Consider the following 25,335-nt stretch of genomic DNA (forward strand, 5'->3'; position numbering starts at 1 on the left):
GGGTCAGTACATTTTTATTGTTTCTTTTTTTTTTTTAAGAAATTAATACTTTTATTCACCAAGGATGTATTAAGTTAATAATTAAAAGTTTATTAAAAGTTAATAATAAATAATTTACATTGTTATAAAATATTTCTATTTTGAATAAACACTGTCATTTTTAAACTTGTTATTCATGAAAGAATCCTGAAAAAAAAAAAAAAAAAAAAAAAATCACAGGTTCCAAAAAATATTTGGCAGCACAACTGTTGATATTATCCAACATTGATCATTCTAATAATAAATCCACATATTAGAATGATTTCTGAAGGATCATGTGACACTTAAGACTGGAGTAACAGCTGATAAAAATTCAGCTTTTCATCACAGGAATAAATTCTATTTTAAAGTATGTTAAAATAAAAAACATTATTTTATATTGTAAAAACATTTTGCAATATTACTGTTTTTTTTTTTATATATATTTTTAATCAAATAAATGCAGCCTTGATGAGCATAAGAGACTTCTTTAAAGACTATTACAAGTCTTACTGACCCCAAACTTTTGAACGGTAGTGTATATATATTTAAAGATTTTTTTTTTTTTTTTTTTTTTTTTTTTTTTTTTTTTTTTCACAAGAACAAAATTGTAAAAGGTCATAACTGCGAGATATAAACCCAAAAAAGTGAGATAAGAAGTCAGGCTTGCTTTGTTTATTTGTCATGCGGTGGTGTAAACAGTCTTTCATAAACATCAGCAAAGATGAAACTGAAACACAGACCTGTGAAGAGGCGCCGGTCCTCGTCTGAGCCGTCGGAGCGCAGACACTGGCGGGACAAACAGATGCTTTCGCCGGCGAAGCAGGAACAGGTACGACAGTCGACCCGGAACGACGCACCGTGATCTGCACGAGAACGTGACACGAGCAGAGAAACACATCAACAAAACGTTCACTCCTGCTGCTGCTCTTGTGTTGTCTAATATATACATGCAATAGAGGAGAACACACAGGAAGTCTGACGCCATGTTTCCGCTTGTCTCTTCCTGTTGGTGACTCTACATTGAACAAAGTGATGATTAGCTTACAGCTCGACAAACTACAGCTCCCCAACACCATTTTGGCCATTTGTTATTTCCTTTACTTCACTGAGAATGAGAAAGTCATAGAGTTATACAGACACATTCTCCTTATACGAGTAAGAACAGAGCGTGCTATACGTTCAGTTTCCATAAGAAGAGTAAAGACGGCTGTGAGATGAGTTCATGTTTCCAGGCGGCAGAGCTCGACACGACTATAAAGCACAGCACATCTGTCTCCAATGAGCCCAAGACGGCCGAGCGCTTTAGAAGTGGAGTAAAAATAAACATGAAAGAAAAGGCAATAAACTCATTCAGGTTCAAACCGACAAGCGTAAAAATGAGCTGTTTACAAAAAACACACTCCAATAAAAAACAGAAACAAATAAACAAACAAACAAAAAGGTTTGCTAATGATATGCATTTATTCTAATTTAAAGCTTTTATTAAATCTTTTATATACTGACATATTTCCAGTTTGTTTGTGTTGTTTAAAACATATTGGAAACATTTCTGAATGTCAGTCCACTGAGAATTCAGCTTTCATGTGTTATTAATGCATCGCTCCACCAATAGATGGCAGCGTCCACATGAGACACGACCAGTGCTGGAACATAAACATCACACACACACACACACACACACACACACATACACATACGCTCGGATTTTTGCCTTGATTGCTCTGATTAAGCCAATAATAGTTCATTTAATAAATAATAACAAACCAACAAACACAGGTGTCTGTTACACACCCTTCATTTGCGAAGCCAGTGTTGAAAATGAGCTGCTATTCATTAATCTGCATGTAAATCGCAGCGGCTGCATATGTACAGGAAGCGCACAGGCTCTTACTCTTGCGTTGTCCTCCGATGAGGCAGGTCTTGCTGGTGTCGAAGCACGGCATCTCGGCGCAGTTCTCCAGACGGCCGCTCTGACCGCAGGTGCAGACCTCGTAACAGCCCACCTGACCGTTCCTAGTGGGCACCTGGATGTGTCCGTCCACCGGCACCAGGAACTCTGACGCTTCTCCCAGCTTACAGCCTGAAAGACATGAAAACACTGTCTGAGAAGAGTTCTGCACAACAACACAATCCTCACACACTTTACTCATCTTTCTCTGGCACACTCTTACTGTGCACAGTATGCATACTACCGTTACTGTGAGGACTGTGCACAACATGTCAGTGTCCTGTATGAACAAAGTACACGGACGCACAATATACAACAGAGAACATAATGCAGGCTATCCCACAATGCACTTCACTCAACTTCACATTTATTTTCTGGTGTGATGAATCTACTTCTTGACTCATTATTTCATCGGAGTATCAAAATGAAGACATTTCAAAATGAAACAATGAAAAAAGTTTTATAAATCAATGATGATTCAATATTGGACTGGAAACAGAACAAAACTTTAAAAGTCTACTTTTTGACTAATGAATTGATTAGAAACTATCAAAAGATAGGACATTTTGAAACAAAACAGAAGTAAATGAACAAGAAAATAACAAAAAAAAAACAAGACAAAACCAAAACTTTAAAAACTAAACTGAAAAAAATAATAATAATAAAATAATAATAATAATAATAATAAAAACGAAAAAACAAACCAAAACAAAAACAAAACTTTAAAATCTCTGTTTTGACTCATTATTTGATTTGAAAAATTAGGATGTTTTAAAACAAAACAAAACAACTCTACTTTTTAATATACTTTTTAACTCAATATTTGACTGTAAACTGTAAAAAGTAAAGATTCTTTAAAAAAAACAAAAAGAAAAACAACAACAAAAAACCCTAAAACCAAACCAAAAACCAAAAAAAACAACAACAACAACATCAACAAAAAAAACTACTTTATGACTCATTATTGGAATGGAAAATATTAAACGTCAAGATGTTTTGAAACAAATCAAACAAAAATAAACAAGAAAATAACTACATAAAAACTAACCAAAACCAAACTAAGAGAAATCAAAAACAAAATATTTTGTTTTGTGTAAATGGAAATCTTTTTTTACTCATTACTTGATGAGTAAAAAAAACAAAATGGGTTCAAATAAATAAATAAATTAAACGAAATCAAAACAAAACAAAATCAAAACTTTAAATTCAACATTTTGATTGGAATGTCAAACGTTGAGATGTTTTTAAACCAAAATAAAGCAAAACAAACTAAATTAGATTAAACAAGCAAAATATGCCTTTTTGTCCAGGGTGTTCTCTGGCTCATTGAATTAAACATCCAATATGGTAAAGTCACGTGATGACAAAATAACATATTATTGCGCTCTGTTATTCCATTCTGAAAAACTGCACATATTTTAATCACAGTTCGAGCTCATGAGTGAATAATCTTTGGTGTGTACCAGGCACGCAGAAGTACGGCAGGCAGTCCTGTCCGGGGTGGCAGCCCTTCCTGTTGACCTCACAGAGATGATTGCTGGGACAGGGGTTGGGGTTGCAGGGGTGGATGACTTCCTCAATGATGTTCTCGAAGGGACTGGGAGCTGTGGAAAGCGTAAAGACGTCAGTGACGCGGCCTAACCGACGCAGACCCGAGACGGGCGCACACTCACTGAGGTATCTGTTGAGAGGGATGCAGCGCTCCGGGTCGTCGGTGGGCGACAGCAGGTCACAGATGCGCTCGGGCGTCTGGCCCTCCAGAAAACGCTTGCGATCGCCGCACTGGGTCAGGATATCCACGCAGTCCGACCTGAGGACACACCGTTACTACTCATCAATTGAACACACAATTATCATGTTCCTCTAATTCTAATGTAACGTTTGATGTAACTGGAACCTGAAGGTATTGATATTATGATACAAGTTGCTACAGTGTTTCTCTAATTCTGAAGTACTGTCAGATTTTATGTAACGTTACCTGATGGTTATTTAGTGTTCATTTAAGGGTTCTCTATAGAACCTGGTTTATAATTGCAACTTTTATCTCACAATTCAGAGATATAAATAGAAAAGTCACAATTAGAGGGAATGTTATATTAACATACAATATATTTGTTAAATTTTGTGCAGCAGCACCACTACTGAATCTACATTTAGTGAACACAACAGTGCAACCAGTGGAGTGTGATTCCCAAACAAATGACTCTTATGAGTCGGTTCCTTTTAGTGAATCAAAAGCATATCGTGCAACCAAATGCATTCTTCCAATAATAGTGAGGGAATATTGTACTAAACACAATATGTTAATTTGTGCTGCAGCAGCACTACTGAAAGTATAGTTAGTGAACAAACCCATGCAACCAGTGTAGTCCAATTCCCAAACAAATGACTCTTATGATTCAGTTCTTTTCAGTGAATCAAAAACAAGGAGCACAAAAACTCTAGTTTGATTCCTGAATAAATGACTCTATTGATTTGGTTCTTTTTAGTGAATAAAGATATTTTGTGCAACCAAATGCATTCTTCCACCAATATAGAGGGAATGTTGTACTAAAATACAATATATTTATACATAATTTGTGCAGCAGCAGCACTACTGTCACAGTTAGTCTCAGTTTAGTTGTTGTTGTTAGTTTTTTCAGTTGCAAGATGTAAACTCAAAAGGAAAAAAGTCAGAATTGTGATATAAAAACTTGAAATGGCAATTCTAAGACAAAAAGTCGCAATTCCCTATTCTTTTTCTTTTTCTCCCGTGGCGGATACAGGCTTTCATTGCGATCGATCATTCTGACAGTGTTAATAAATTGTTGCGTCATGTTAATGTGATGTTGTGTTCAGTGTTCACAAGATGTTTTATGAAATTCTAAAACATCAAAACAAGTTTTAAACCATTCCAGAAAAGAACTCGCACTCGTTTAACATCGCTACGCACACGTAAAAATAAAGATCACGCAATCAAGAGCGGCTTTAAAAGCGTCACACGCCGGCGGTGTTCAATCTCCAGGAATATTCTGGATTATCATGAAAGGATCCGGCGGTGTCGTTTCTGCTCGTTCACACACTGATGACATAAATGATCATGAGTTATTGTTGCTGGTGTCGGAGGAACAGATCGTGTCCTCTCTGAGTTTGTGCGAGCGGTGAGGTTTGCGTGAGCTCCGTCTGTGAGCCGGACGAGATGAAAGCGCGTTTCCTGTTGACCGAACGCATCAGATCGCCGCCGTCCACATGTGGCGTCTCATGAGGCGTCTGAGATCCTCGTGTATTTGTTATTTCACGTTCGCTCACACTGATAGAAACATTTGTAGTGTTTTGTTTAGCAGCACATTGTAAGACACTTAACTGGCACACTACTGCGTCAGACACTCACATCTGCATGACATCAGCACAACACAATCAACAACAGCAAACAAAACACACTGAACCAAAGCACATTCACATTCTGTTCCTCACCATTTAAACTCAGTAAACGACTCATTATTAATAGTGAGTAAGGTAGTTGTTTTAGGTGTAGTTTATGTGTGAGGTTGATTTAGAGATCTTAAACATGATCCTGCAGAATAAGACATTAATATCCATTTTTTTCTAATTAAGTTATATTTTTATTTTCATTTTAGAAGTTTTAGTAATTGTAGTTACGCGTTGTCATTTTTTGTAGTTTTTGTTTTGTTTATATGTCTATATATTTTGCATTAATTTTTATTTCAGTTTTAGCTTTAGCACATCATTGACTTTTGCTTTTTGTTTTATTTTGGTTAATGTTTATTTTGAGGGAAAAAAAAATAAAGTAGTACATATTTAATGACATTTTTCACTTCTCAGCATAAATGTACTGCAATAATTGACCCTAAACATCAATAATAAACAAACAAAAAAAATTGTGACACATTTTAATATATATATATATATATATATATAAATGAAGAGTTCAGATGCAAAACCAGCTAAAAGCCATCTCGGTCAAGAATGAGATAATAATAGTGAGTGAATGCTCTTGACACATATTATACGTCCATCAAATACTTTTTCTTCAAACTCGCTAAAATACCAGCCTCAGCCCAATCAGAAGTACCGGTACTTACATAGTAACATACACATCTGAGCCTGATAAAAATGCATTTTTTTAAAAAAGACGTCAGATGGATTTAGCTGGTTTTGCATCTGAATTCTTCATATATATATATATATATATATATATATATATATTACTACTAACAAACCAAATAACATGCATTTGATTCACTCAAAAGAACCAACTCAGAGTGATTCACTCAGGAATCAGACTACAGTTTTTGTGCTGGATGTTTTTGATTCACTAAAAAGAACCGACTCATAGGAGTCATTTGTTTGGGAGTCAAACTGCACTTTTATTCACTACGGTTTTATTCACTAACTATACTTTCAGTAGTGGTGCTGCTGCAGATATTAACAAATATATTGTATTTAGTACAATATTCCCTCACTATTATTGGAAGAATGCATTTGGTTGCACAATATGCTTTTGATTCACTAAAAAAAAACCTGAGTCATTTGTTTGGGAATCACACTCCACTTAATATAGATTCAGTAGTGGTCCTGCTGCACAAATTAACAAATATATTGTATTTTAGTACAATATTATCTCAATTAGTGGAAGAATGCATTTAGCCGTTTGATATGTCTTTGATTAACTAAAAAGAACCGACTCAACAGAGTTATTCATTCAGGAATCAGACTACAGCAGTTTTGATTAATTTTTGATTCACTTCGTCTGGGAATCAGATGACTTGTTAGTGCGGGTCACACTGCTGGAGTATTTCAGTATGGTGTTTCGTCCACGCCGGCAGAAGAATGCACTTGTGAAACCCGTTACCGTGAAAACACTTGTTTTTAAGCAGTTCTGGGTTCCCTGGATGTGCTTTCTTTTCTCTAAACACAAACAGTGAGTCCTGCTGGAACAGGAGCCGGAGCTCGACTGATGCGTGCTGGGTCGCACCCTGCCATTACTCACAGTCACAGCTCTTTATTCTGATCATTCCTCAGCTTTCTCCTGCGTGAGGACGTCTAATCCTCACCAAACCAGAGACACGTCTACCCCATTCAACAACTGAACAAAGCAGTCTACGGCGGAACACGGCACAGCACAGTTTCTGATGAAAACGCCACACTATTGACTAGAATCTGTTTCTGAATGCTCACAGTGTTTTGCTATGATTTAATCTCTGAATGGCCATAATACATACATAAAAATTCAATGCAACACAGAAAGGCCCAACAGATACTTGTGTTTCAAAAGACCTGTGCTAAAGCAACACGCAGGTTTAGAACTCAAACCCTTCACACGACAACCTGCAATTACCTGGATCTGATTCATTCTCACCACGTTACAGGAATGTAAACACTGTGCCCGAACACACACTAATCACACCGGCATCAACTGTCAACAGCTTGTTTGTGGACAAAAAAAATGTGGATTATGTGACTTTTATACACCAACCAAATTGTTTTGGTCTAGTGCATGAAAAAAGATTTGTACATCAAGATTATATGAATATATTCGATTTCAAAAGCAAAACAACAACATAAAAAAATATTTTTCCAAAAAAAAAAAAAAAAAAAAAAACACTGTAAAATTATTTCCATGACAATAAAGCACATTTTGCCACAAACTGTCATTACTATAACACAAAAAAGTCTATTTAATGCAACAAAATAATAAACAAATATAATACATAAATGCTCAATTATTTAAGTAATTATATTTTATAACTACAATGTATTTAGATATATTATAGTTTTTATTGTGCATATCAGGGTTTTTAATTTTTTAATTAGGGTTGTCAGTCAATTAAAATTTGTAATTAATTACATGATGTTTCGATTAATTAATCTAATTAATTGCAAATTAATCGCACATTAAATTTGGCTGAGAATTTACTACAAAAAGACAATTTGAAGTCATTGTTGTGTAAAGCATCAAACAGACATTACAAAAAGTAGCTTCAGCAAGAAATAAATTGTTTAATAAAATTTATTTTATTTGATTCAAAATAGAATTTATTACAAATAAACATTTAGGCTGCAACAGCCTAATGTAAACTATGGAAAAGAAGGTCATTCGATAAACATCTCAGTGTTTTTGTTCATGCAATATAAGTCATTGGTAACCTTCTCTCATGTTCCACAAAAGAAAGGTTTGAAATGACATGAGGGTGAGTAAATCATGACAGAATTTAAATGTTTTTGGTGAACTATCCCTTTAATATTTTTATTTTTCTTCTTCTTTTTATTATTATTATTATTTTTTTTTTTTATGAAATACTACTCCAAATAAGAAACTACATCTGCCAGGAGGCGGCAGTAAATGTCTTCGATTCATTCAAAGGGCTGATTCATTCAGGAATGAACTAAATGGCTCTTTATGAATGGGCTTTTGAATCACTAATTCACACAATTCATTCAAAACGTGGATTCATTCAGAAACTAAACGCCGCTGTGTTGCTCAGAGACACACAATTCCGCTATGGTTTCAAAGGTAATGTGTTCTCCGCACAATTGAGCAAGAACACACAATATAGTGTTTAAAATGTGCTTATTTACTGAACTGTTTTATAAAATCACATTTAAGTTTGTGATAGATCAGGACAAAATCAGCACTCGTTCACATTGCTCTTGCTGCTGGTGATATGTGATATATGAGCCAAAACATGTACAGGGGCATTTTTTGCACCAATATCTTGAATTTTAGGGCATAAACGCATTTGTGGACAAACAGTCAACTATATGAAATATATAATATACAATAATAAGATGATGTACCCCTGTACATCATCTTATGGGGGCGGGGCCAGTTAAAATATTTGTTCAAAACTAATTAATTAAATTAACGCATTAAACTGACAGCCCTAATAAGAATATAATGACTTCTGAGAACAAATGTAAATTATTGGGGGAATGTTTTATTAACGGTCATGAAACGCATTCACAATGAAAAAAAAAAAAAAACTTTTCACTGGCTTTTTTAGATGATTTATTTTGCTTTTGAGGTGTAATGTGACCTGGGTGTGTTTTCATAAGCTTTACTCATTGATTGAGCAGATGATGAAGATGAAGATGAAGGCTGACCTGCAGATGACGCTTCCTCTGGACTTGCTGTAGCAGGGTTTGATCTGCAGCGCACAGGCCACGGCCTTCCACATCTCCGGCTGGCACTTCCTGATGTCCAGCACCGGGATGTTCATGAAGGGCATCTTGATGGTTCCGTTGGACCAGAGTCTGAAGTCGTTCATGGCGCCCTGATCCGACTGAACGTTACAGCTGCGAAACAGCTCCGTTGGCCTGAGAACACAAAAACAGCGTCAGATGATGATTTACAATATATCAGACTCACAAAGCAAAACCTGCAGACCAGCACACAGACTTTCATTCTCCACAGAAGCAGCAAATGATGCTAGAAACACTGCAGCCATTAAAAAAACACCATAAAAATCAGTTCTGTTCTTAATTTAGCAGACTCGAGTTGCAGTCTTATTGAATCCCAGAAGGCCATTGTTCGCTAGCAACCGTGTCCCGACAAAGCTTTGGGAAGAGGGACTTCCTCAGGAAACCTGAAGTTGAGAGAAGCTTTCATTCTGTCTAATGATCGGCTCTTTTTATAGCGCTCCACGTGGGACGGGACGTTGGTGAAGCTGAGGTTTCTGCATGCGGTTAAGAGCTGATTCCTGGTCATTTGAAGGTTTGTTTACAGTCTTTTTGTTTGGGTGTGGTGATGATGGGCTGATTTATGACAGATAAGTAAACATTGACCAAAATGAAAAACACTCCGCTGGGTTTATATGAACCTTATATTCATCTGTGAATCAGGTCGGTTTCCACAAAAATATTGTACAGCACAACTGTTTTCAACATTGCTAATAATCATAAATGTTTGTTGAGCAGCAAATCAGCATATTAGAATGATTTCTGAAGGATCATGTGACACTGAAGACTGGAGTAATGATGCTGAAAATTCAGCTGCACATCACAGAAATAAATTACATTTCAACAGATATTCACATGGAAAACTGCTATTTTGAATTGCAATAATATTTCACAATTCTTACTGTATTTTTGAGCAAATAAATGCAGCTGTATCTCTTAAGCATTAACCCCCGGTTTAACAGACAAGGCTTAAATTTAGTCCCAGACTAAAATGCATGTCTGGGATGTTTTAACTGAAAGAAACTTGCACTGACTGATCTTAAAATATGTCAGTGCCATTGTTTTGTCTCAAGATGCTCACCAGTAGTGTTTTTATGTGAACCATCTTTATAAAGACTACTTACACTGACCAAAATTATAAATGCAACACTTTTGTTTTAGCCCTTGTTTTTCTAGATCTAAGACTTTTTCTATGTACACAAAAGGCCTATTTCTCTCAAATATTGTTCACAAATCCTGCTAAATCTGTGTTAGTGAGCACTTCTCCTTTGCAGAGATAATCCATCCACCTCACAGGTGTGGCATATCAAGATGCTGATTAGACAGCATGATTATTGCACAGGTGTGCCTTAGGCTGGCCACAATAAAAGGACACTCTAAAATGTGCAGTTTTATCACACAGCACAAAGTTTTGAGGGAGCATGCAATTGGCATGCTGACTGCAGGAATGTCCACCAGAGCTGTTGCCCATGAATTGAATGTTCATTTCTCTACCATAAGCCGTCTCCAAAGTCCTTTCAGAGAATTTGGCAGTACATCCAGCCGGCCTCACAACTGCAGACCACATGTAACCACACCAGCCCAGGACCTCCACATCCAACATCTCACCTCCAAGATCATCTGAGACCAGCCACCCTGACAGCTGCTGCAACAATCGGTTTGTATAGCCAAAGAATTTCTGCACAAACTGTCAGAAACTGTCTCAGGGAAGCTTAGCTGCAACCGACTCTAGTGGGCAAATGCTCACTTTCGATGGCATCTGGCACTTTGGAGAGGTGTTCTCTTCACAGATGAATCCTGGTTTTAACTGTACAGGGCAGATGGCAGACAGCGTGTATGGCGTCGTGTGGGTGAGCGGTTTGCTGATGTCAGCGTTGTGGATCAAGTGGCCCATGGTGGCGATGGGGTTATGGTATGGGCAGGCGTATGTTATGGACAACGAACACAGGTGCATTTTATTGATGGCATTTTGAATGCACAGAGATACCGTGACGAGATCCTGAGGCCCATTGTTGTGCCATTCATCCACGACCATCAGCTCATGTTGCAGCATGATAATGCACAGCCCCATGTTGCAAGGATCTGTACACAATTCCTGGAAGCTGAAAACATCCCAGTTCTTGCATGGCCAGCATACTCACCAGACATGTCACCCATTGAGCATGTTTGGGATGCTCTGGATCGGTGTATATGACAGCGTGTTCCAGTTCCTGCCAATATCCAGCAACTTTACACAGCCATTGAATAGGAGTGGACCAACATTCCACAGGCCACAATCAACAACCTGATCAACTCTGTGCAAAAGAGATTTGTTGCACTGCATGAGGCACATGGTGGTCACACCAGATACTGACTGGTTTTCGGACCCCCCCCCAGTACAGTAAAACTGCACATTTTAGAGTGTTTTTTTATTGTGGCCAGCCTAAGGCACACCTTTGCAATAATCATGCTGTCTAATCAGCATCTTAATATGCCACACCTGTGAGGTGGATGGATTATCTCTGCAAAGGAGAAGTGCTCACTAACACAGATTTAGACAGATTTGTGAACAATATTTGAGAGAAATAGGCCTTTTGTGTGCATAGAAAAAGTCGTAGATCTTTGAGTTCAGCTCATGAAAAATGGGGGCAAAAACAAAAGTGTTGCATTTATAATTTTGGTCAGTGTAAATGTAATAACTGAACTATGGCCTAATCCTGGCTTAACCTAAGCCCTGTCTGTGAAACTGGAAGGTTCACAAAATCAATAAAATCCACATTTGCTTCTTCTATTCCTTACATTATTTATTCTGTAGTTTAAAAAGAAAAAATAAATAAATAACACATCGGTCACTGTTAACCTGGTGTGGTCAGGATGAAGTTGTGTGTGTTTATCTGTCTGTCTGTCGTCTGGGTTTATTTGTACTGTTTACATTCTCCATAGGGTGCGTGCAGACATGCTGTGATGAGCATCAGGGTAAGTATACGGCGCTCCGGCCGCGTCCGTCCCCTCCGCTCTCTTCCCTATTTACCTTCAGCGCTCTTTGAAATCTGCAGGATCCAATCAACCGCAGGAATCCCTCAGAGAAATCAAAGCCAGCGGCTGTTTGCCTGAACTCACATCCCGTCATCATCTTCACCCTCAGCCAAAGAAAATAATACCAGAATATTTCACACTGTACCGGATTCCCTCCTCAGCCGCCAATCACAGACACTAGTATGTTGCTACATGGCTGCTAAGGTGTTCTGAGATGCTGTTACTGTGTTGCAATGGAGTTGCAAGGGTGATGATAAGTCAAAAGTGCCCATCCTGATCTCTAAATACATACTGACTCCCATCAGTACATGTCTATAGGATTTTTATTTCCCACTGAGCTGAAATAGTGTTTTAGAACACACTGTGTGTGTGTGTGTGAGTGTGTGTTAGCAGCTCTCGTCTGCTTTGATCATGTCTTGAATGCATTACCAAACCCTGAGCTATGACAAAGGGTCAGCGTGAGTTTAAGTGTCTCGGGTCAGCCAAACTCTGTTTACTCAGTATTGAATGATTCTGTTCTTCCACACATCTGTCAGAATCTTCTCCACCTTTAGCCACAAGCTGTAACTGGATTCAAAAGTCATGAAAAACCCTCCGAAGCCCCTCAGGAGGTCTGCACATTCACCGGGAGCTGTCGCGGGGGTCTGAAGAAATGTGTCGTGCCATTTCATCATCTAACCAAGCCTGTTATGACACTTTTACAAGCTCTTTGAGTCAGTCACACTCGCAGGACTGAATCTCTCTTCCCTCAAACTTTTGAGAGGACTCGTGGGATTGACTTCAGCGCTGGGCAAACCATGTAGTCGTGGTGGGGAACCAGCGGTCCTATCATAGAGCTCCATATGCCTGTTTGACCTGAAAACAATGCTGGACTACTTCTGCCTTCATAAATCATGCTGTCTACATCTGTAACCCACAGAGACAATGCACAGGCCAGAGAGAAACCCAACAATATGCCTGCTGGATATTCATTTTTCCATGTGACATGCACCTCGTGTTCAGTTACATAACAGCATGCAAACTTATGAACCCAGTCAACCCCTGTCTGTTTTCAAAGAGCATAACAATATTACAGATGGGATAGTTGGATATTGAGGATATATGTCAATTAATCATATGCTTAATCTACACAACAGTCCAAAAAAAGAAAGGTAAAATTGAGTAACATACATTTAAAACACAATATCATTTCACTTTTACTTCACAGTGAAACAAATACATTTCTTACACAGCATAGTGGTGTTTTGTTCTTGAATAAAATAATGATTTTGAACAAATCCATTAAGTAAATGACTCAGTGACTCACTTCTATAGACAGCCACTTGTTTTGTTCCTGAATGTTTTTTGAACAAATCAGTCAAGTAAATGATTCAACGACTCACTCTATTGTTGGTACTGTAAACTAAAATGATTAAAAATCCTAATATTTAATTCAAATAAAGTTGAAATAAAAAAGTTAGTTGAAAAACTTACTACCAGTCAGATTCGAGGACGGGAACTAACGCTTGAACGAGCAGATCTATAGTAGGAAACTGTTTCCAACCTGTTGTTGAAGTTGGTGCAGTAGCTGAGATCTTTGCAGCCTAACTGGCACGGCTCCCTGACGTCGGCCAAGCAGGTGATGAGGTCCATCTCGGCCGGGTTATATTCACAATGCTGGTCGAACTCCTGCCACGTCTGAGTGCCCCAGTTGGTACTGATCTCCAAGCACATATTCCTATCAAACAGTGAGCATACAAACACATTCAGTCTCAGAGCGACAGCGTTAGTCTACAGACAGGCTCGGTGCTGACCTGCAGTGGGACGTGTTGGCCTTAAAGCAGCAGTGCAGTTTAGCGTAGTCCATCTTGGCGATCGGGGGCGATTCGGGATCGCTAATGGTGGGTGGGTGTGCGCTACCCAAGAAGCATTGCCACAGCGGGTCCTGCGGGAGCGGCTGACTGCCACACTCGCTGATCAGGCCCTCCATGATCTCCTGCTCCGTGGTCATGGTGCGCAGGATGCGCTTACAGGCCGTCTGACAGTGAGCCTCCTCCGCCCGGTCACAACAGTACAAACCTGAGCACAGACACACGGCATTCTGGGTAAGGGAGTCATTTCCTGAATCACATTCAATGAGTCAGTTCAAAACCTTGCATAGTTCTTTTTACTACGTTGTGATTTTTATAGGTAATCTACATGACTGTTGCTAAATCTGTCGAGTAAATGATTCAACGACTCACTCTAGTGTTGGTATTGGTAACTAAAACTCAAAACAATTAGTTCATTAGTTGATATAAAGTTAAAATGATAGAATAGAAATATTGCCTTGCCAACAAACTTGAAATCATCAGCTGGACTGCAAGTTAATAAAAACTTCGTACTCAAATTTAAAATTTAAAAACTCAAAAGTACAGCAAAATCAATAACATTGTGAAATATTATTGCAATTTCAAACAGCTGTTTTCTATGTGAATATCTGTTGAACTGTAATTGATTTCTGTGATGTGCAGCTGAATTTTCAGCATCATTACTCCAGTCTTCAGTGTCACATGATCCTTCAGAAATCATTCTAATATGCTGATTTGCTGCGAACATTTATGATTATTAGCAATGTTGAAAACAGTTGTGCTGCACAATATTTTTGTGGAAACTGTCATACAGTTTATTTTTCAGGATTCACAGATGAATAGAAAGTTCAAATTAACATCTTTTTTTTTTTTAAACAAATATTTAGTAACATTATAAATGTCTTTACTGTCACTTGATCAATTTTGAACATTTTTAATTTAATTTTATTTAAGATGAACAGTATGCAAATGAGATGCAGACACAGCTGATTGGCTAACAGTTTTTGTACACTGTAAACAATTATTTTTTGAAGTTGTAAATCAAACAGATTATTAGAGTTTTACAAGAAAATACTATTTCAGTCTTTTTTACTATACAATTTTATGCTTAATTCAGTTTATTACTCGCATCTCTGTGTAATTATTTGTGAAAGTTTGTGTTTAAGTAGGGTTTGGCTGTTCTTACTGTCGATGGGGCTCCTGATGGGGTAGGATTTGGTGTAGTTGGTCACACAGCCGATGAGCTGTGGACTGATGCTCTGGCAGTACTCTTTAACCGCGTTGATTTGGGAGACGGTCGGCGACGAGTCTGTGCGGAAGATGGCCTGACAGTATTCACGGCAGTTTGTGTGTCTCCCTGCATAACTGCAGCATACTGAGCCCACTGGACACACACACACACACACACACACATGAGGATCGGACACCTGAACAATCACTAATACACCACACACTGAAATCATCATTTCTGTATCTGATCATGCAGTCTGCCACTGGTTAATAAAGGCTATCAGATGTGCAGAGACGTCTGGGAGTTTGTCTGCAGGGCAGCGCAGCTCTACTAATCAACACAAATAAGCGCTTCATTCAGTCCTGAGCTCAGCGAGAGCAGGTTAAAGGTCGTGACTTTGCCTCCCAGGCACAGAAACGGCTCCATCTCATTTCCTTCTCATGCAGGTCAGAGACTGGAGACGTGACGTCATCAAACAGGAAATTCAGTCTCTGAGGACCGAATCACACAAATGAGGTACAGACGGACCAAAGAGCTTTGCATGCAGCTTTGCTTACTTTCATTTTTGGTGATACAGCTGTAGAGTGGTTTCTGCAAGAGAAAAATACAATCAATTAGAGTATTGCGATATAGTTTATGAAACAGGGTTTTCATCTCTTAAAACACAAAAATGTGCTTGTTCATATCACAAAGACACAAAAACATTTTATTATTATATTTATCATTATTTTAATGGTTGTTTGCACTATGGAGTAATATTGACTTTAATACTTTAATAGAAACTGCATTTTTGTTTATGTGCACTGTCCGTTTAAGACAAACTCTTTTAACTTTAACTTTTAAAATTTCCAATAATTATTTCTGAATTCAAATACTAAGTACACAACTGTTAAAAAGTTTGGGATCATTAAGTTTTTTTAAAGAAATTAACACTTAAAGACACTTAATGTAATGACATAAAGAGATTTAAATGTGAAAAAAATCTTTTAAACTTTTTATTAATCCTGAAAAATAAAATGATGGTTTCCAAAAAAATATTGTGCAGCACAACTGTTTCCAACATTGCTAATAATCATAAATGTTTGTTGAGCAGCAAATCAGCATATTAGAATGATTTCTGAAGGATCATGTGACACTGAAGACTGGAGTAATGATGCTGAAAATTCAGCTGCGCATCACAGAAATAATTACAGTTTAACAGATATTCACATAGAAAACAGCTGTTTTACATTGTAATAATATTTAACATTTTTACTGTATTTTTTGCTCTTGGTGAGCAGAAGAGACTTGTTTCAGAAACATTAAACATCTTACTGACCCTGTGCATGACTGCTAATACAACTAAGGCACATTCTACCCATAAAACCTAAAGGCTGATGCTGTTTTAGTTCTGGACCAACATCTATTCTAACGCTACATAAAGGCTTGGATCAGAGCGGAGCAGAGCTGAAGTATGCGTAAGTTTGCACAACGACTTCTCAGAAAACCAAGGGCACGAGATGAAAGTGCTGAAGTTGTTGTGAGAGCGATCCAAAGCAAACACTGTGCCCGATGGTCTGCGTGTTTGTCTGGATCACATGAGCCGTACGGACGCGGGAGAAACACCACAGTCCCACCGACGGAGAACGCCATCGAATCGACACGATGCTGCGTGCGAACGGCATTTCCATAGGGAATCGTTATTCTTTTATAACACTTAGTCAGCAGAACTGCAGATTTATGAGACCGTAATGTGGCGACAGCATGTCCAGTTTGAGGGAAATTATATTTTCCATTGCTCAACACTAATGAAACGACCTCATAAAGAGGTTTGGGCCTGTGCTAGAAAACAGGGTTTAAATGAATAAACACAAATAAAGCTTGAGGCTCATTTCGGGATGCAGAGCCGCTAGACAAACATACAGAGAACCGTCGAGTCACATTGGGCTCTTTGATGAAGGATAAAGACCTCCCAGCGTCTGCCTGCTTTCATCTCAACATCTCAGCCGTGAGTCTGTATGAAGGTGACTGTGTGCTAAACTAGATTTACAGCACTTCTGACGTAAACGCCGCTCGTGCTGAGGTCACTGGGCCGACGCTGTGCTGTTGAAGGTGGTTGTCAAGGAACCGCTATGTGGTTGTTAAGGTGTATATGAAGTATATTTTCCAAACTAGGTCTAGTTTTAAAGAGCTCTGAGATGTTCTGTTTTAGATATGACTCAGGTCATCAGTCTAATCCAGTGTTATTAAGTATAACTAAAACTGTTCAAAATGTATACATAACTGCAATAAAGTAAATTTAAATATTAGATGAAAAACTAATAAATAAATAAGATAAAACTAATTCAAGAAATAAAATAAGTCAAAGCAAAAATGTAAAAGAAAACTAAAATATAAAACCTAATTTAAAAATATAGCCGCGAGCAGGGGTTCAAGCACTTAATGCATTTAAGCATATATGGAAAAAGACATTACATATTATTTCGCAAGGCTGTACCCACCTAGATCAATGATTAAAAAACATTTTGGGCAAATCCAGGTAATTTACAATTGAAATATGATGTTTTTTTAACGTTTATGGCAGTTATAGCAGCAGCTGTGGTCTGATCCCCTTAAAACTGTGCATGCTTGTTTAGAATCACCTGTCGCATGTGCTCAGCGGGTTTCGTGAAGTTTTGAGTTTTCCTTTAGGCTTTATAGGATTTTGGGTAAATTTGCACAGGCTTCTTTTCTAAACAACACTGTTATAGCTTCCCAATGGGTAAATTTTAACATTTTTTGGATAATTATTGACCTAGAGAATTGTACTGCAATGTTTTTTTCCAGGCTGAGCGAAAAACCTAGGACTCGTTCGCAAAAGTAGTTTTTTTACATCTTCTCAATCATTTAACAAATGATTGTATTGACAGCAGTGGTTCTAGAGACAAAGTTGTCTGGAATGAGGAGTTCTATCGTATGATACGAGTATCGTGTGTATGTGTGAAAAACAGCGAGACGTACAACCATTTACACCCATGAAAAATGGGCAATATCGCCCCCCAGGTGCCTGATTTCTTTCAAATTTCTCTGAGACCCTTGGGGCTGTGAGTCGAACAGGCCCAACGAGTTTCGTTAGAACTGTCAACATTGTCTAACAGGTGCTCAAACTTCGTCGGTCAAAGGACACTCGTGGCACCAAGACCGTGCACACTGATTTTCATGTTGATAGGACAAATGGTTGCGCAGCTATAGCCTTTTTAATGTTTTTTTTCCCTCTTATAGCGCCACCAAGTGGCCAAGCTCCATGATTTTTTCCCCTGTGACCTCAGATTGAGCTCTTACATAAGTGTTCTGAGTTTGGTGGAGATATCTCATTTTATTCAGTAGCTATTTTAGTAAAAGTGGCCCTGCCCCTTTTGTATGTTTTGGCGCCCCTTTGCGAAAGTGAGTCGAAAGTTCAACTTTTTTTGGATAAATATTGATATTCACTCTCCAGAGAATGTTTCTGCACTGGTTTGGTTCTGGGCGAAAAACCTAGGAGTAGTTCGCAAAAGTTGGTTTTTCAAAAAAGTGCAATAAACCCGGAAATTTGGCCAGGCTCACGACTGAATCTGAGGCGTGAGCTAAGGATTCCAACGACATAAGACACTTGAGCCTGCGACTGATGGTTTAGGAGTTATCATCAATTTTTTAATTTTTGTTCGCTGTAACGCCCCCATCAGGCCATTTGGGGTGAGGCTTGGTGAGCCTTCGTTGTCGGCGGTGTGAGTACTACCATCCCTCCCAGTTTCAAGTCTCTACAACTTATGGTGTGGGCTACATGACCAGTTTTATGTGGAGACCACTGATCCATGACCAGTTTAACATTTACAATAGGGTTTCCTGATAATAATAAATACTGCAAATGATACTAACAACACTGGAATGATCACTTAAACCAGGGGATCAATCAGTGGTAATGATGCATCATAATGACAGATTTATGCTCTTTTTTGATCAGAAACACAAAAAGTGTAACAAGGTGAGGTAAAATTGCTATTAAAAATAATAATAATAAAAAATAAATAAACAAAAATTTGCGAAGCAAAGTCAGTAAGTTTCAGTCCAATGTGATAATATTAACTAGCATTTTTGGAAAAAAAAAAAGAAAGAAAGGACAAATTATGTGGCAAAGTTCAGTACTTGGGGTTCAAATGTATTATTGGAACAAACATGTTCATTAATGTGTAATTTCTGAAAGCCTGATTCTACCTCAAAGAATGAAGATAAAAAGGTCAGTCCTAGTAATTGTGACTTTCACAATCTCACATCTGTGACGACTATCTCTCACAATCTGCACTTTGCATTTTTCACATTTATTTTAAAATTTCTCATGATTACCACAATGACATATTTTTACTCTGAGGTGGAAACAGGCTTCCAAAACACTGACATTTGTGAAGTGCACAAAGTAAAATCAAGGTGAAACTCCCACCTCTGTGTCTTTCTTGCATACTTTAGTGATGTCATTTTTAGATGATGCCTAAACAGAAAACAGAAAATCACAGGTGAGCCAATGAACCTACAGAAAAATATAATAATATTAATAATAATAATAACTAAATAAAGTTTGTCAAGACAACGTTTAAGATCTTTAAGAAGTTTAAAAAGTTTAGAGATTAAGAAGTTTTAATCAAAAGCGTGTTAAGTTTGATGGTTTTCATTCTGAAACAGTTTGAAGTTCAAAGTAGTTTTAAAAGGTTAAAGTTTGAATGTTTTGAAGGCAATGCAGTTTCAGATAGATGTTTCTAGCACGATTAACAATTTGGTAGCATGTTGCTAGCATGATTTTAGTATGATTAGCAAGTTGCTAGCATGTTTCTAGCACGATTAGCTTGTTGCAAACATGTTTTAGCAAACATGACTAGCATGTTATTAGCATGGTTAGCAAGTTATAAGCCTGTTGCTAGCATGATTAGCAAGTTACTAGCATGTTGCTAGTCTGTTCCTAGCATGATTAACATGTTAACATGTTTCTAGCATGATTAGCATGCTGCTAGTATGTTTCTAACATGATTGGCATGACGTTAGCATGTTACTAGCACGATTAGCCAGTTACTAGCATGTTGCTAGTCTGTTCCTAACATGATTAACATGTTTCTAGCATGATTAGCATGCTGCTAGCATGTTTCTAACATGATTGGCATGACGTTAACATGTTACTAGCACGATTAGCCAGTTACTACCTTGTTGCTAGCATGATTAGCATTTTATTATGTTTCAAGCATGATCAGCAAGTTACTAGCATGTTGCTAGTCCGTTTCTAGCATGGTTATCATGTCATTGGCATGTTTCTACTATGATTAGCAAGTTACTAGCATGATTCTAGCATGATTATCATGTTGTTAGCATGGTTAACAAGTTACTAGCATGTTGTTAGCATGTTTCTAGTCTAGTCATTCCGTCAGTGTAAGTCTATGGGATTTTTCCCAGTTTTAATCGTCATTTTTAGGAAAACCGTAAGTCCGATCAGTCTGAAAATATATAGCACACCCGGTCAGATCCGTCTGAAGATCTGGGCTGAGTTTGGAGTTTGTCGAGTTGATTATTTTAGTCTCAGAAAAATAATAACTATACGTTTAAGTCGGATTTCAGTAAGTTTGCTTCCTCAAGCCAATTTAATAACAATATTATACACACACACACACACACACACACACAGCCAAGAGCGTGTGAAATGTGTTTGAGGTTGAAGGTCAGATGTGTTTGCTGACCTGTTTGCAGTCCCTGCGACATTCAGCGGAGATGGCCAGCTCACAGCAGCCCAAACCCACCCATCCATCTGACTTCTTTGATGCCCCTGAAAACATTTAGAATCACCTTTACAGTAAATGTAATGCAGAACAATACATGCACACATGACCTAAAACAACACGCCGTGTTTCATCCAGACGTGCTTTGAGCGTGGAGCGTTTGGCTTCGCTTCTTTACGTGCTGAAGCTCAAAGCTCTGGCCGGGGTTTTAACGGCCGTGTAAGGTGTAGTTTGATGTGAAGTGTGATATTTGTGCATCTGGGAGGCATTAGGTCTTCAGAGACTCTAAATCCTCTCTTGTTCTTTTGAGGCTGGTACAGGTCGAAAAGACAGGTGGGTTCTGCAGACGCCCTAAACATCTCCATCTGTGCTCCTGCGTTCACCTACCCGGTAACGTACTGTTGATGCAGATCCAAAGTTCACTCTGCAAAACCAAAAGGAGATGTTTAGCATGACAACAACTCAAAATACATCATCTGCTCGCTCTCATCTGCTTCCAAACCGGAGCATTTTTCTTCGGAACCCAGAAGAAGTTATTTAGCACATCATTATTTACAGAACATCTCATTTCAAGCGACATGAGGGAGCTGATGATAACATAGTGCTCAGGTTCAGAAGAACAGATTTAAAATGTGAGACTGAAAAAAAAAAAAAAAAAAAAACACTGCTGTTCAAGAGTTTGGGGTCTGTAAGATTTTTTTTTAAATACAGTAAAAATTGAAAAATATTTTTACAATTTAAATCAGCTGTTTTCCATGTGAATATCTGTTAAACTGTAATTTATTTCTGTGATGCGCAGCTGAATTTTCAGCATCATTACTCCAGTCTTCAGTGTCACATGATCCTTCAGAAATCATTCTAATATGCTGATTTGCTGCTCAACAAACATTTCTTGACAGTTGTGCTGCCCAATATTTTTGTGGAAACTGTCATACATTTTATTTTTCAAGATTCAAAAGAACAGCATTTATTTGAAAGAAATTTGTAACATTATAAATGTCATTTTTGATGAATAAAAGCATTAACTTCTTTTTTTAAAAAAACCCCAAGTTTCGAACAGTAGTGTAAACATTTTCAGACATCTGGACGTTACGGTTTATGTTTTGCGCAACGCAAAATACACAGTGCAGTTCGTGAAGCATCTCAAATGTATTTTCACGGATGGCAAACTAAACGTTAAAAACACTCTTATATAAGCTGTTTGGTCTTGTTATAAAGGAGCCGTATGAAAGATATGTTCATGAGAAAGCGCTCTGGTGTCACTGGAGCTCGTATTATTGGCAGCGGGGCTCCAGAGAGCCTCCTAATGTGACTCAACTTTAATTAAAAGTAGATGCAGATGAGAGCCACAGAATGCTTTGCTGAGCCATAAACTGCTGCGGTGGGACGCTGTTGGAGCAGAATCACGGCCGCTCCTTATCCGCACAGCCGGCGCTTTGACAAGATAATGAAACGAGTAAACAGGATATTGTCTGAGATTCACATTGGACGTCAGTGTTCTCTGGCGTACGAAAAAACGAGCCCGTCAAGAAGATTCAGCGCCATTTGTGACGAGCACAAAAAGCAATGTGGTTTTGATGCGTTAGACTCTCGATTCCGTTTAAAATGCTTTCGAGCGCATTTCAAATGCTTCCAAAATCCATTTGCATGCATTTTCTGTGAATTAGCGCAGGACGCGCGTCCAAACGCAACAGGCCCGAGGCTTCCGCCGTGGCTAATTAGAGGCTGAACGTAATTGCATATTGCCGGCGCTGGCATTCCAGCTTTGAAAGAGGGTGGAGGGCATCCGTCCAGCCTTCATCTCGGCTTCCTTCGCTGCCAAGCAGGTAAAACCGCAGCACCAAACCAACGGGGAGGAACAGGAAGCCGCGACGCTCGCTCTGTTTAAGACTTCCTGCGTTGCCGGGGCGACAGCTGTAATGTAAACACAGATCTGGAGAACGGAGGAAATGCCTTACCAGAGACTCGGGGCAGTAACTGGGCAAACGCGGGAGAAGGTGCTTCAGACGCGATTCGCTTCTGATGGTCGCGAGCTGCACAGAGAAAACAGGAAGGAATTCACACATGAGTCTTTGGTTTAATAGTTTCACATGCATCGTGTGACTTCCTGTAAATGGTAAAATAATAATTCATCTTTTATGCCCCACGATGCATACAGACATTTTGCATACAGAAAAGGATTTTTCTAGCAAATACAAAGACACGAAGCGCCCGGTTGCTGCTGTGGTGTGACAAAGGCTTGTTGTGTTTGTGTTTCTCAGCGTCTGGCTCAAACGCTCCGGATCTGGATGCACGATCACTGGACGGCGTGACGGTCAGAACCGGAGCCGGTCTGGTCGTTCTGTCACCGGCTGGACTCTGTCTATGGGAGCCCAAATCAAGAGCGATCTGTTCATTAACGAGGAGCATCTGCAGCCGTTTGGAGAACAGAAGCCAAACTCAGTTCCAGTGAATTATAGATCTTCATCATTTTACACAAGTGCACATCTGAACGACACTGTGATGGGTTTCGTTCGGCTTGGCCGGAGATGAAGGATGATCAGTGACAAACAGGGACAGAAAATGGGAAAATATGAATTTGCTGGCAGATGTTTCAAATAATTTATTTCTGCAACAAACAAATCAGACCTGTTATGAAGAAACTGAGAGAACTACAAAAAACAAAATATACACCAAATGCTTTTGTTTTTTTTTTATCCTCATTTTTCAGAGACTTTATTTGACACATACCACTGAATAACACAGACTCAGACTCGTGTGACAGCCAATTAGAAGACTTGGGGGTGTGGTTCTGCCGGCTTCAGCCAATCGCATGAATTCAGAGGCGGACAGTAGTCTGCTGTAAAAGTACTTTTCAAGAGTCTGTACTTTATCAGAGTGTTCTTCTTTATAAAACTTTACTTCACAACATTCCAAAGCATAATATTGTACTTTTTTACTTCACCATGTTTCGCATTAAATATCATTTAATAATTAATAACAGTAGAAATCTATTACTTTCTTACTTCTTACTCAAGTAAAAGTAATTCAAAGATTTACTTTAGTACAAGAAAATACTACATTTTTAATGTTCTTAAGTATTAAAGGGAAAACAAACAACAACTTTTATTTATTAAATGTAGTGCAGTAAAAAGTTTGACATTATGCTGGAACGTAGTGAAGTAAAGTTTTCCAAAGAAAAACACTCTGATAAACCACAGACACTTTTTGAATTTGCTTGAGTAAAGTAAAAATACTCCACTACTGTCTGCCTCTGCACGAATTTCCAGGTTTTGCCATTTTTTTGGTCAAAAAAAAAAAAAAAAAATTAAATACTTTAACTCATCTGCTGCAACAAAAAAAAGAAAGAAAAAAAGATAGAGTTTAGATTATATAAGTGTAATATTAAATAAACATAAACGCAGGTAGAATTTGAATGACCATTTATCACTATATCATGTATTTAATTTCATTTTGATTTAAATAATTGTAAAATAATTTAAAATATATAAATAAATAATATTAATAATAATAATAACAAAATATGTTGACATTTTATTAAAAATAATTATGAATAACCATTAATTTACAAAAAGTTAACAATTAAGCATAAAAAATGCAATAAAACAATTCTGTGATAAGAAATTATTACTGACTTCTAAAAGGCATGTATTGTTATACCTATGAAATGCTGTTTGTTGTCTTTGAATGATCTTCATTTGGGTGAGATTCACTGCAATTCATTTGATTAGGTATGTAGCATATCATGAATGAATTTGGAAAAACATTTGGGAAAAATCAGTTTTGCAATTCAATCTGCTGTGTGCAGAAAAATTACATACAGAAACATGAATTGCTATATCTATGATTTTCTATACAGTCATGAACAGACATTCAGTGTGCTGTAATTATAGCCTAATATTAGTTCAAATAGAGTACTGCCAATTCAACCTGTTAATTTAGTATAATGAGAAAAACAATTTTAAAAATGAACCCAATTAATCATGCTTCCTAACATATACATAAATTCCATAAAAAGAACGTTTCCTGTTTGACCACTTTTTTTAAATATTCAATGCTTTTATTCATCTGCAACAACTGTTTCTGTTTTAAACAAATTAAGCTTAATATTACAAATACTGTGAATCAAATAATATAAAATTAAATAATATGAAATAAAATAGATTGATTATTTAATCATTTGATTTAATTAAAATAATTTTAGATAAAATTAGAAATTTAATTCAAACATAATTTAACCAACTGACAGCCCGAAAACAAATATAACATTTACAGCACAAGTAAACACTAAACACTAGGTGCTGGTCTGATCTGAGAGCAGTGTGCTGAATGTGTCCCGCATTATAAAGAGCAGGGCGTCGC

The 25,335-nt window shown here is 37.7% G+C and overlaps 1 protein-coding gene across 1 annotated transcript in view; it reads right to left on the minus strand.

Moving 5' to 3' along the window:
- The window catches only part of reck (reversion-inducing-cysteine-rich protein with kazal motifs), a 57,467-nt gene that overhangs the window by 14,097 nt on the left and 18,035 nt on the right, over positions 1-25,335 (minus strand). Inside the window, exons 3-15 of the mRNA XM_051098207.1 lie at positions 22,932-23,006; positions 21,361-21,397; positions 20,935-21,020; positions 19,656-19,703; positions 15,781-15,814; positions 15,179-15,376; positions 13,957-14,221; positions 13,707-13,880; positions 9,074-9,286; positions 3,643-3,779; positions 3,433-3,573; positions 1,913-2,101; positions 762-884 (exon numbers count right to left, since the gene is read on the minus strand). Coding sequence (XP_050954164.1) covers positions 762-884; positions 1,913-2,101; positions 3,433-3,573; positions 3,643-3,779; positions 9,074-9,286; positions 13,707-13,880; positions 13,957-14,221; positions 15,179-15,376; positions 15,781-15,814; positions 19,656-19,703; positions 20,935-21,020; positions 21,361-21,397; positions 22,932-23,006 — 1,720 coding nt within the window. The remainder of the gene's footprint in view (positions 1-761; positions 885-1,912; positions 2,102-3,432; positions 3,574-3,642; positions 3,780-9,073; positions 9,287-13,706; positions 13,881-13,956; positions 14,222-15,178; positions 15,377-15,780; positions 15,815-19,655; positions 19,704-20,934; positions 21,021-21,360; positions 21,398-22,931; positions 23,007-25,335) is intronic.

This window comes from Labeo rohita, chromosome 24 (genome assembly GCF_022985175.1).
Source record: "Labeo rohita strain BAU-BD-2019 chromosome 24, IGBB_LRoh.1.0, whole genome shotgun sequence".
In the NCBI taxonomy this organism is placed as follows: Eukaryota; Metazoa; Chordata; class Actinopteri; order Cypriniformes; family Cyprinidae; genus Labeo; species Labeo rohita.